The 12,914-nt window shown below is 41.2% G+C and overlaps 1 protein-coding gene across 3 annotated transcripts in view; it reads right to left on the bottom strand.

The window, feature by feature from the left end:
- dscama (Down syndrome cell adhesion molecule a) overlaps positions 1-7,430 on the bottom strand; it is a 176,633-nt gene extending 169,203 nt beyond the window's left edge. For 2 of the 3 annotated variants that reach the window (XM_035780367.2, XM_035780370.2), the window contains exon 1: positions 6,402-7,430. In XM_035780367.2, the coding sequence (XP_035636260.1) occupies positions 6,402-6,444 (43 nt within the window). In that variant the 5' untranslated portion in view covers positions 6,445-7,430. The remainder of the gene's footprint in view (positions 1-6,401) is intronic. The other variant, XM_035780369.2, reaches the window with a different exon arrangement.
- Between the last annotated feature and the right edge of the window lie 5,484 nt (positions 7,431-12,914).

The raw sequence follows: 12,914 nt of genomic DNA, 5'->3' as shown, positions 1-12,914 counted from the left end.
CCCTTGACTAGTAGTTTAGTTCTTTACAGTGTGTAACACATGCTGACTCTCCCGCTCTCTCGCTCTATTGCTCTCTCTCTCTCTCGCGCTCTAGCTCTTACTCTCTCTCTCTCTCTCTTGCGCTCTAGCTTTTACTCTCTCTCTCTCTATTGCTCTCTAGCTCTTACTCTCTCTCTCTCTCTGTTGCTCTAGCTCTTTCTCTCTCTCTCTTTCTCTCTCTTTCTCTCTCACCCTTACTCTCTCTCTCTCTCTCTTGCTCTCTAGCTCTTTCTCTCTCTCTCTTGCTCTCTAGCCCTTACTATCTCTCTAGCTCTTACTCTCTCTATCTCTTGCTCTAGCTCTTACTCTCTCTCTCTCGCTCTTTCTCTCTCTCTCTTGCTATCTCGCCCTTACTCTCTCTCTCTCTTGCTCTTTCTCTCTCTCTCTCTTGCTCTAGCCCTTACTCTCTCTCTCTCTCTCTCTCTCTCTTGCTCTCTAGCCCTTACTCTCTCTCTCTCGCTCTCTAGCTCTTACCCTCTCTCTCCTGCTCTCTCTCTCTTGCTCTCTAGCTCTTACTCTCTCTCTCCCTCTCTTGCTCTCTCTCACTCTCTCTCTCTTGCTCTTACTCTCTCTCCCTCGCTCTCTCCCTCGCTCTCTCTCTAGCTCTTACTCTCTCTCTCTCTCTCTCTCTCTCTCTCTCTCTCTCTCTCTCTCTCTCTCTCTCTCTCTCTCTCTCTCTCTCTCTCTCTGCTTAGTTGCACACCATCATCCCTTTAAGCATTCTGGCCTGGGTTAAATGAAACAGTTAACATTTCAATGTGCATCCATTACCATATCGTTCAGTATGTTCTGCATGTAACAGCCAACTAACTCCAAGCTCAGGGATATGTTAGGAGATGACATTACATTCATCTTGCACAATGTTTTAGATATTGCAAATATCTGCCACATGCAGATTTTTATGGGAAGGATGTATTTTGGAAGGCTTTATTATACAGTGCTGGTATTTATATTTATCTATCTACCAAAGGATACCACCAGCCAACACAGATCCAGTTTCCCACTGGCCTAAACATGACCTCCAAGCAATGTTGTCTTGTGTTTTTACTGGTAATAACAACGATAATGGGATATGGGTGTTTTATTTACAGTGTTCACTGTCTTTCATAAGTTTAAATTATTCACATTAGGTAAAGAGAAAAGATCCCAAACCAAATCTATGAGTTGCAGATATCAGGTTTGGAGTGCAGGTTTGTTGATCTTTGATATTTTAAACAATGAAAGGAAAGAAATACAGTATCTTGATTTTCTTTAAGGATTCCGTATCTAGTACAAAGTGATTCAACACAATGGGGATCTCTCTGAATATTCATTGTCGGTTTTCTTGTCCTCACACTTTCAGATATAAAGTGAAGATAGACTTTTCCTTCACAATGACAAAGTTACCTACACTACATGACCAAAAGTATGTGGACACCTTCTCGTCAAACATCTCACAGGCTTTAATATGGACACCTCTTTGCTACCGAGTGGCGCAGCGGTCTAAGACACTGCCTCTCAGTGCAAGAGGTGTCACTGCAGTCCCTGGATCGTGACTGGGAGTTCCATAGGGTGGCGCACAATTAGCCCAGCGTCGTCCAGGTAGGCCGCCAATGTAAATAAGAATTTGTTCTTAACTGACTTGCCTAGTTACATAAAGGTAACTTTCTCTTTCTTTTTTTAACAAAAAAATAACAGCCTCCACTCTTCTGTGAAGGCATTTCACTAGATGATGGAACATTGTTGCGGGGGCTTGCTTTCATTCAGCCACAAGAGCATTAGTGAGGTCAGGCACTGATGTTGGGCGATTAGGCCTGGCTGGCAGTCAGCGTTCCAATTCATCCCAAAGGTGCTCGATGGGGTTGAGGTCAGGGCTCTGTGCAGGCCAGTCAAGATCTTCCACACCAATTTCGACAAACCATTTCTGTATGGACCTCGCTTTGTGCATGGGGGCATTGTCATGCTGAAAATGGAAAGGTCCTTCCCCAAGCTGTTGCCACAAAGTTGGAAGCACATCTAGAATGTCATTGTATTGTTAAGATTTCTCTTCACTGGAAGTAAGCGGCCTAGCCCGAATCATGAAAAACAGCTCCAGAGCATTATTCCTCCTCCACCAAACTTTACAGTTGACACTGTGCATTGGGGCAGGTAGCGTTCTCCTGGCATCCGCCAAACCCAGATTTGTCCGTTGGACTGCCAGATGGTGAAGATTGATTCATCACATCAGAGAACGTGTTTCCACTACTCCAGAGTCCATTGGGGTCGGAGCTTTACACCACTCCAGCCGACACTTGGCATTGCGCATGGTGATCTTATACTTGTGTGCGGCTGCTCGGCCATGGAAACCCATTTCATGGAGCTCTTGACGAACAATTACTGTTCTGATGTTGCTTCCAGAGGCAGTGTTGCAACTGAGGACAGTCGATTTTTACGCGCAACGCTCTTCAGCACTCGCCGGTCCCGTGCTGTGAGCTTCTGTGGCCTAGCACTTTTCGGCTGTGCCGTTGTTGCTCCTAGACGTTTCCACTTCACAATAACAGCACTTACAGTTGATTGGGGAAGCTCAAGCAGGGCAGAAATTTGACGAACTGACTTGTTGCAAAGGTGGCATCCTACAACGGTGCCACGTTGAAAGTCACTGAGCTATTCAGTAAGGCCATTCTACTGCCAATATTTGTGTATGGAGATTGAATGGCCTTGTGCTCAATTTTATACACCTGTCAGCAAAGGGTGTGGCTGAAATAGCCAAATCCACTCATTTGAAGGGGTGTCCACATACTTTTGTATATACAGTGTACACACTGATCTTCAGTGTGTAGATATTCCTGCTGTTTGTGATAAACGACATCCATCATTCGCACATACATTTACACTCAATGTACAATTGTCCTTTTCTTCCACTCTCTCATCCCTGATTGCAATGACAAAAACACTGTGTCCAATTACTAAGTCAACATGTCTGCTATGACCATCCCAAACCTGGGTCTCTCTTTCTGTAGATCTCCCAGATGGGTTGATTAAAATCTCTGTGGTCATGACAGCTTTATCAAGGTTAATCCTGTAGCCTGGTTCCCTGGGCTATTCCTGTTCGAAACGAGCAGTCTAACTGATACTGACAGCTATTCAGATGCCAAGCCTAGGATGGCTTTAATCTTCAAAAGAAGGAGTCTTCCTACTGGCAAGCACAGATGAAGGTATGTGTTTAAATAAGAGGAAGCACACAGACAGACAGACAGACAGACAGACAGACAGACAGACAGACAGACAGACAGACAGACAGACAGACAGACAGACAGAGTGAGCCAATTGAGGAGCATTGTTGTATATTCGCACTGATTATTAGTGTCCAATTGAGCGTGTGTCCAATTTGCCCCCTGGCATTGCTGAGCAAAAACAACATTATGCCATTTCCCCAATCTGTCTCTCCATTGATGTTCCCATCACATTTGGGTTTTAATAGAGATACTGATGCAAGAGCACTGGAAAAGTGTCATTGAAATCCACTCTACAATGCTTTTTATTTGTTGCAACTGCAAATTATTTATGATTGCGAATTGTATCCACAGACAAGATGAGTTTGCACCTCAGTCGTGAAAATGAAAATGGAAAGCAGCATTTAAGTATACGCAGCACAAAGTGTCCGGTAGATTTAAATGTTTAAATGTCAGGCTGTTGCTAAAAACAGAAAACATGATCTAACAACTTTTAAATAAAATGCTCCATACCTTTACATAAATCACAAACTATAAATACACCTTCTAAAACAAGATCTAAAGCAAACAAAAAGACATGAGCTAACTATTACTGATTGGGGTTGTCAGTCCTGAAAAAAACAACACAAACCTGGGAAAAATGTATCTCTGTCATCAGAATGATGGATAACTCACCACCAGAGTAACATCTTTAAAACATGCAATAATAACCTTCACATCTCCTCTCTCTATCTACAACAATATCACTGGGCTGCAGGAGTGATCGGTCTAATCCATGGCAAAGAACTTCCGGGGTCACCTGCACAGAGCGCGGCCTTGCTCAGACCCAGTCCACACTATGCCAACACTCATTAGCCATGTTTCCATAGAGACAGTAGAAGGGTAGCTGCTGCTTTCGCAACGGCTACTAGGGATCCTAATAAAATACCAAATACCAAAAGACCACCTCAGGAGCATGTGCTGCTAGATCAGAACCCTAAAAGCCTTTATTTCTGCGATCCAATATATCTCTCTCCCTCCCCCTCTCTCTCTTGCTGCCCAGAAGAGCTAGGCTACACATTGTACTATTCAAACAGAGGATAGTGCTGGTGATGTGGACGTTGCTTGGACATAAAAAAAAAATACAAATCAGCGCAATATGCAAAGTAGACAGATATCATAAGCAAAACTGCTGTATAAACCTATTTTTTCACATGTTTTTGAAAGAAACAAGCATAAAAAAGGAAAGAATACTGCATAATATTATTGTATGCAATTCCTGACCACAAAACAATAATTTGAATAACTTCAAAGACTGACAAAGTGACCCCTGCATAAAGTGCATCTGTCAATAAAACACAGCGCATCAAAACAACCATAGACGCTGCATGCATCATAATCCACAATGGTATTTTCATTCTAAGTTTCTATGCTGAACACTTGAGGAGCAGCCATTTTACAACGCTGTAGTCTGCTTGGTCAAAACACACTATGTGAAGCTGTTCAAAAGCCTAGATAGAGATAGTGCTCTCAGCTCACACAAGGGTGTATTGTTGAACCTCATGGATTTATATGTGTAATGGACATCATACTATTGAACAGGTGCTCTCTCTAGAACCAGTCACGCCTCAGTTGTGTTAAAATGCATTTGTACACGTCCCTCACTGCCTTAATGTATTCTCTGTGGCAAACAATGGCAGCCTCATTCAGTCCTTCAGCACTGCCACAAAATGGTTTTCCTGTCATCTTTGGTTGATGCATTGCCCTCTCTCCCCTCAGTTTACATGCATGTGTCCACTTTTCATTCCCTCCCGGCCCCCTCCCTCCAGCCGTCCATCCGTCCATCTTTAAAAAGACCCTCTAAATGCCCCAATTTTCTCTCTTGCTCCATTCTACCCCCCCTCACACACACACACACACACACACCCTTCTTGTATTTGCTAAGGGTTCAGGCAGCCCCAACCCAAAATATAATTAGCCTCCTATATATCCATCCATATCTTGTAGGAATTACAGGCCAATCACCTTTGCATTGTGTAAAACAAAAGGAGTGGGTTAAACTGTTTGAGTGGGAACACAGGGAAATGGGCCATGAGGGGCTTGCCTCAAGTCTTTTATTTATTATCCTGATGCCTCCATGTTTGTACTTGTAATATGGCGGGTGTAACGCCATAAAAACATGTTTAAAAGACAGCACCAACCTCGTTGTTTCCTTTTTAAGTATTATCTCAAAAGATACCGGACTGATTGTACATAAATAAATAAATTATCTCGTGCAAAAATTAATTTACTTCATCCCTAGATGCTACTGCATTTGATTTTTTATATAAAACATTCATTTGCCTATTGCATACATTTTTTTCAATGAATCAATATACAGTATGTGGCTAGGAGAAATCATTGCATTTTATTAAGTGGTACACTATTTAAGTGTAATTCACATGTGATTATGCTGTTATGAATTAATATATGGAATTACTAATTGTATTGATGTAAGTATGTAAATTTGCTGCAATAATCCCTAATTGGTAATTATGAAGAAAAATTAACTTAAAAAAAAATGAAACATGAAGTTAATCTTCTAAACAGTTTTTAAAATAAATCAAAATACACAATATCACTAAATTTCATTAGATTCAAAATGCAAAAAAAGTACAATTAGACCAAACTGAAATAAGGTTACTTATTATTGAAGTCTAACCTGAGAAAAGAATCAAAATGATACAAGCATTTAGCTAATATTTTCATATAAAGCCACCAGGGAAAGAAAATATAGGCATCACTCCACATACACTGCCTATGTACTGTTACACTATTCTAGAAATGTCTTATAAAATATTATGTTGATTTCCCCAATGAAAAAAGTAGAGTCTCGAATGTTTTATTCCGTGTTTTTAAATCAGTGTTTTCACATAGTTGTATCCAACTATAGGCATTAGGTAATTAACCTGGATGTGACTGGCAGGCATAGCACAGCTTGTAGGGTACTTCTGCGGCTGCCCAATCCAACATCGATCTCCCCTTGGCCTCTCAGGACATAGCATCAGCCCTTAACTATTTCATTTTCTCACAAAAGCAATTATATTATTCCGAAAATAATCAACACAGAGCTTGTAGGATATATCTGGTAAGTTTTGTTCAGAGTTAAATGAACATAAATGAATTAAGTTCATTTTAGAGAGCACAACTCACCATTCAAGATGCACTGGAAAAAGATGATAGCCAATATCCACATGCCCCGCTCCGTTCAATATCCAAGCTATGCTTTTTCTTATTTTCACTCCACACACTTTCTTCCTTAGATGTTCTTTATATTTATTCAATATGTCAATAGCAATGGACGATGGTCTGTACAAATCAGTCTCTCTCCCTCTCTCTCTCTCTCTCTCTATCTCTCTCGCGCTCTCGCTCTCTCTCTCTCTCTAGGTTGGGAAGAGGAGGTATGAGCTTCTGGTGATTGTGTTTTTGTAAGAGCTGAGATCGAATTGTAGGCCTACGTCTCCCTTGAAGTGGCAACGCCGTGCCTTAGTGCAGCCTTCCCGGCGTTTGGGCGGGGGGTTCGCCTTCTTGAGCTCCGGTCCAGGTGAGTGCTGCTGAGACTGGAGGTTGAAGACGCGACACGAGGAGGGTTAAACGCAATGTGCACAGGTGGAATTCCCAAAGAAAATAAAGAATGAAGTTACAAATTCGAATTTCAAAAGAATGAAAACACCTATGAATAAATAATGAAACAAAAAAAGTTTCCAGTGACCAAAATCATAAAGTTGGATTTGGAAAAAAAGAACGTATGAATTTTTAAGCAGGAGGCAATAGTTGTTGGCTGAAGCCTCTAATGAAAACTCATTTCATTTTCACCGCCTCTCTCCATCCAACAAGCAACAAGCACACGCATCTTCCCGCAGCCGTACAAATCACACTGGTCCCTGCGCTAACCTTCCCTGGCTCAGAGCATTATGGAATAACCCTCGCCTCCTCCGCAGCCGCTTTTCTTCTTCATTGCCTTAAAGGTGCAGCAGCTCGCCACTCCATCCCTTCAGCTGAGCGCTAGATTTCATGCAGGGGCTTGTCTCCACTCCTTATGAGAGACAGGATACCAAGGTGTCCATTCAGGGTAAAATAAATTAATATTGCCTACGTTAAAATAATCAAGTGATTATTAGTCCAATGATTATTCTAATCCACTCCAGCCCCGAAAAAAATCTAAATGATCTCAATGTGAAGACATCAAGTCATGTCCTTTAATGTGTTTTCTGTATAATTTATGAGCCCCGCGGGCGTGTTGGGATTCAGCCAGCCTTTGACTGCATTTATTAATTGACCTTGACAAATATGAGCAGCGGCCTTCCTCGCACCAGGGGCGTCAACAGCAGCCATGTCAGGAACCCCTGCTCGTGTGACTAGGGAGACCACACAGGAGATGTATCCAATCCATCAGCCGATAGCCTAGCCAACTACACGCTCAAAATGGTCGGTGAATGGTTGGATAAGAATAGCCTCTACTCCGGCATGTTAATGTTGTCGAAGTGCCATAGCCTCAGTCGACTCACCTCAGCCTCACTATCACCAGCAAAAAAAATACTGTTTTCTTTTGTCACGTGCTGCACATCTTCCCGTGGTTTCCCTCCTGTCAAGTTTTGAGGTTCGTGAAAAATCCATTTCAAAGCTGCAAGCCAACATATTGAACACAATGCAAATGCAGTAATGTTAAAATAGGAATAGCCATGTGAATGTAATTTACTAAAACGAAATGGCATATTTTGATTTGTCAAGATAATCAAACAGAAATTAAAATAGATGTATAGCCTAATATAGATATACATATAGACATACATTTAGGCCAACAACATGGTTAGGCCTATACAGCAATTACGAACTGTGATCTGGAAAAATAGGCCTGCATTGTTTGTAATATAAAACATATTTGAAATACATGGCTTACAAGGGTTTTAAGTTTGAGCATGTTTTCTGTGTATTTCTGACACAGAGACAAGCACTCAATCCTCACAACAGATTAGCACCATGAGCAATGCTTTTTAATTGAACCTCTGGGATTGCTTCAAAAGGTTATTATATGAAAGACCAGTACTAAGAGAGTAGACATCATTCTGACACTCAGGATTACATTACTTTCCATTACATGAATATTCCTTTGATGTGAATAAGGGTTATTTTACACTATACAAAATGAAACAATGTAGTTATGCCAGTAGTGCATTGTTTATCACATGGATATTTTTATATTCTATTCTTTTCTATAATCAAGTGTTATGATATATTTGTGCTCCCGAGTGGCGCAGCGGTCTAAGACACTGCAGCTCAGTGCAAGAGGTGTCACTACAGTACCTGTTTAGATTCTAGGTTGTATCACATAATGCCGTGATAGGGCGGCACACAATTGGCCCAGCGTTGTCCTGGTTTGGCCAGAGTAGGCAGTCATTGTAAATAAGAATTTGTTCTGACTTGCCTAGTTAAATAAATAAAAATATATAGTATGATAATGATGATTTCAGTAACATAATAGAGATATATAATACACTGTTCTATTTAATTATGTAATCGTTATCAATAGTCTACCCTAGAGCAGGGAGACTGTATATGTATTCTCATACTGGCCTGCCAGTGTCTTTGTTCTGTTTAGTGGGCCAGTCAAACTGCAGCACTCTCCGCCTAATGCAGCCTCTGTCTCATATACTTAGCATCCACATCAGACCTGTACATGCACTGCACGAGGAATACAAGGCCTGTCTGTCACTAGCCATGCAGTGTGTGCTGTGCCTGTGGCCACCTTGACCAAAATAAGACATATGATTAACATTAAGCCTGTCTTCAATCCTCCCAACCAAGATGGAATGCAAGGAGGTCTTCAAATGGACACTAATACGCTGTGTAGTCTACATGATTGTACTTTTTAAAACTATTTGTGATTGAGCAGTGTTGATTTTGGTTATTGTCATTTTCTCTCTCGCTCTCTCCAGTGAGGGGTGTGTGTGTTGTTCATCCAGTTATGGCGCTGTTCTTGGTGATCTGCACAGCTCCAGTCCTCTCTGCCTGCTCCTGGCTGCCTCTGCAACCTGGTCTCAGAGCATTTCCTAATATTCTGTACGTAAATCCGAGACACCCATTTAGTATGTTATGTTGGTATAACATGTATTAATTTGTCAATGTCCATCATTCATTTCGTCGATATGTTATGAATTATAATGTAACGAATATTCAAAACATGCAATATGTTACGAATGTTTTAAATGTACAATATGTTACAAATTTGCAAAACATATGAAATGTTATGAATTCTAATTTGTTGTGGCTAACGTTAGCTAGGTTAGGGATTAAGATTAGAAATTAGTGTTAGGGGTTAGGGTTAAGGAGTTACATTAAAGGGTTAGGGTTAGGGGAAGGGTTAGCTAAAAGCATTAACGTTAGGGCTAGGGGAAGGGTTAGCTAACATGCTATGTAGTTGCAAAGTAACTAAACAATAGTAAGTAGTTAAGTAACCATACCAAACGTAACATATCATACTAATTTAAGTTTCCAAATTTTATGTTTTCTATGTTACGCCTAGTCTATGACACCAGGCTGGGCTGCCTGTCTCTCTACAGACACTGGTCTCTCTGCAGTCTGCATGCCTGCCATTTTCAACGCCCACTAGCCTTTTCAACTGGATTATTAAAACAGTTTATTGAATACTGTAGCTCTGAAGCTCTCACCAATCGCTCAACAGCTTAGCTCTCCAAATATGGCAGCTTTCTTACATTTACATTTTAGTCATTTAGCAGAAGCTGTTAACAATATGAATAATTTTCTCAGAGAATTTGATTAATGTTTGACCACTTATTATTAGCATTTATCTTTGTTTATCAGTCTATTGTTAAATGTATAATGATTTTTGTCTTTTTCATTAATAGGCCTATCATCCTTAAAATATGTATTATTTCTCAAATAGTTGTGAATGGTATAACAATTTCTTTCTTGTTCTGTTGTAATGATAATGTGAATTAGCTAAAGATTTGACCTGATTACCCACCTTTCTCATCAATCTTGTGCATATGTTTCATGAATCATATATTCATCTGAAGTCAAATGAAACAGCAAAGGTTATTTTAGTCAGTGACTTTAATCCCAGTGGTTTGTTTGGGTATAAGGAGATCAGCTTTAAAATCAATGTCTGAATTTTCATAATCCCATGGTCTCTAATCCTTAGTTTTGCCACATGATTTGCTATCTTATATCGTGGCAATGATCTATCTAGTCAACACAAAATCCATACAGACAATCAGCATCCAGCCAGTCTCAGTACAGAAGCTGAAAATGTATACATTTGAAAATACATGAACAGATTAAAGTAGCTTTTTTACAAATGATTTGAAACAAGGACGCGGTTTTCACTACAGACTGTATCATGTCATTCAATTGCACATGGCTTTTGACAGAGTTTGTTTAATTTCCTGTGATACCAAATCTCCAAGCTTCTCCCAAATCACAACTGTTATGGTATGTGCATTTGTATTGTGTTCTCAATATTCCATGATGTTCTCTTATAACATTTCAATAACAAAAGCTGTCTTGTTGTTGTTGTTGGTGTTACTGTGTGTCAGGTGACTGTATACCATACTTCCCTGCAGGAGCGGCTTGTTCTCCCTGAGCTTCCACAGCGCCACAGAAAGAAAGAAAATGGCAGAATCTCTGTTTCACCATCCCTTTGTTGTCCAAAACAATGGCTCTAAGAGATACAGACAGATAAAAGGGGGATGGTGAAAGGAAGAGAGAAAGCGAGAGAGAGAGAGATAGAGAGCGAGCGAGAAAGACAGCTAGGGAGGGAGAAGGCTGATTTGAGTCTAGTTGCACTATCCATCTATTATGGTAAATAAAATGTGAGTGCAACAGCGAGCCTGTTCAAGGCACTCAATACGGAGACACGATATCCGAAAGAGCCTACATTGTGACATGCACTCGTCAAGACGCAAGTACACAGGCTTTACCAAAACACTGCAGTAGATGTTCGCTCATGTCTGGGCGATTAGGATAGACCAAAAGCATGTGAGAAGTGTGATGTTGATGGACCAGTCAGTGTAGGCCTCAGTGAACTCACCATCAAAACATACAGTAACAAATGACCATTTGAAAAAATAATAATTTGGAATTCATACTCCTCCCTCATGGTAATGGAGAGTTTGCCCCTTGCGTGAAAACTCAAAGGTTGAGTATTTTGATAATATTAAAACCACAATTAAACCCCAACCCATCTTACAGTCATTGATAGAAGACAACCAAATCAAATAAAATGTTATTTGTTACATGCGCCGAATACAACAGGTGTAGTAGACCTTACAGTGAAATGCTTACTTATAAGCCATTAACCAACAATGCACTTTTAAGAAAAATACCAACAAAAAAAAGTAAGAAATAAAAGTAACAAATAATTCAAGAGCAGCAGTAAAATAACAACAGCGAGGCTATACACTAATATATGCCATTTAGCAGACGCTTTTATCCAAAGCGACTTACAGTCATGTGTGCATACATTCTACGTATGGGTGGTCCCGGGAATTGAACCCACTACCCTGGCGTTACAAGCGCCATGCTCTACCAACTGAGCTACAGAAGGACCATACACTGGGGGTACCGGTACCAAGTCAATGTGCAGGGGCACCGGTTAGTCGAGGTAATTGAGGTAATATGTACATGTAGGTAGAGGTATTAAAGTTTAGTTTAGTTTATTTTATTTTTACAGGGACAGTGCACATTAATCAACGTTTCAGTAAAAGTGCCGGTTTTAGCCAGCCGGCTAATTTTCAACCTCAGTCCCTGGGCAGGTTATAAGTGACTATGCATAGATGATAACAACAGAGAGTAGCAGTGGTGTAAAGGGGGAGGGGCAATGAAAATAGTCTGGGTAGCCTTTTGATTAGATGTTCAGGATTCTTATGACTTGGGGGTACAAGCTGTTTAGAAGCCTCTTGGATCTAGACTTGGCGCTCCAGTACCGCTTGCCGTGCGGTAGCAGAGAGAACAGCCTATGACTAGAGTGGCTGGAGTCTTTGAACATTTTTAGGGCCTTCCTCAGACACCGCCTGGTATAGAGGTCCTGAATGGCAGGAAGCTTGGCCCCAGTGATGTACTGGGCCGTACGCACTACCCTCTGTAGTGCCTTGCAGTCGGAGGCCGAGCAGTTGTTATACCAGGCATTGATGTAACCCGTCAGGATGCTCTCGATTGTGCAGCTGTAGAACCTTTTGAGGATCTGAGGACCCATGCCAAATCTTTTCAGTCTCCTGATTGGAAATTGGTTTTGTCGTACCGTCTTCGTGTGCTTGGAACATGTTAGTTTGTTGGTGATGTGGATGCCAAGGAACTTGAAGCTCTCAACCTAATCCACTCCAACCTCATCGATGAGAATGGGGGGGTACTAAGTCCTCCTTTTCCTGTAGTCTACAATCATCTTCTTTGTCTTGATCACTTTGAGGGAGAGGTTGTTGTTCTTGCACCACTCGGTCAGGTCTCTGACTTCCTCCCTATAGGCTAGCTCGTCATTGTCGGTGATCAGGCCTACCACTGTTGTGTCTTCAGCAAACTTAATGATGGTGTTGGAGTCGTGCCTGGCCGTGCAGTCACGAGTGAACAGGGAGTACAGGAGGGGACTGAGCACGCACTCCTGAGGGGCCCCCGTGTTGAGGATCAGCCTGGTGGATATGTTGTCACCTACCC

This window comes from Oncorhynchus keta, chromosome 11 (assembly GCF_023373465.1).
Source record: "Oncorhynchus keta strain PuntledgeMale-10-30-2019 chromosome 11, Oket_V2, whole genome shotgun sequence".
In the NCBI taxonomy this organism is placed as follows: domain Eukaryota; kingdom Metazoa; phylum Chordata; class Actinopteri; order Salmoniformes; family Salmonidae; genus Oncorhynchus; species Oncorhynchus keta.
The sequence above is the reverse complement of the archived record's forward strand: the minus strand, read 5'-3'. Positions and strand labels throughout refer to the sequence as shown.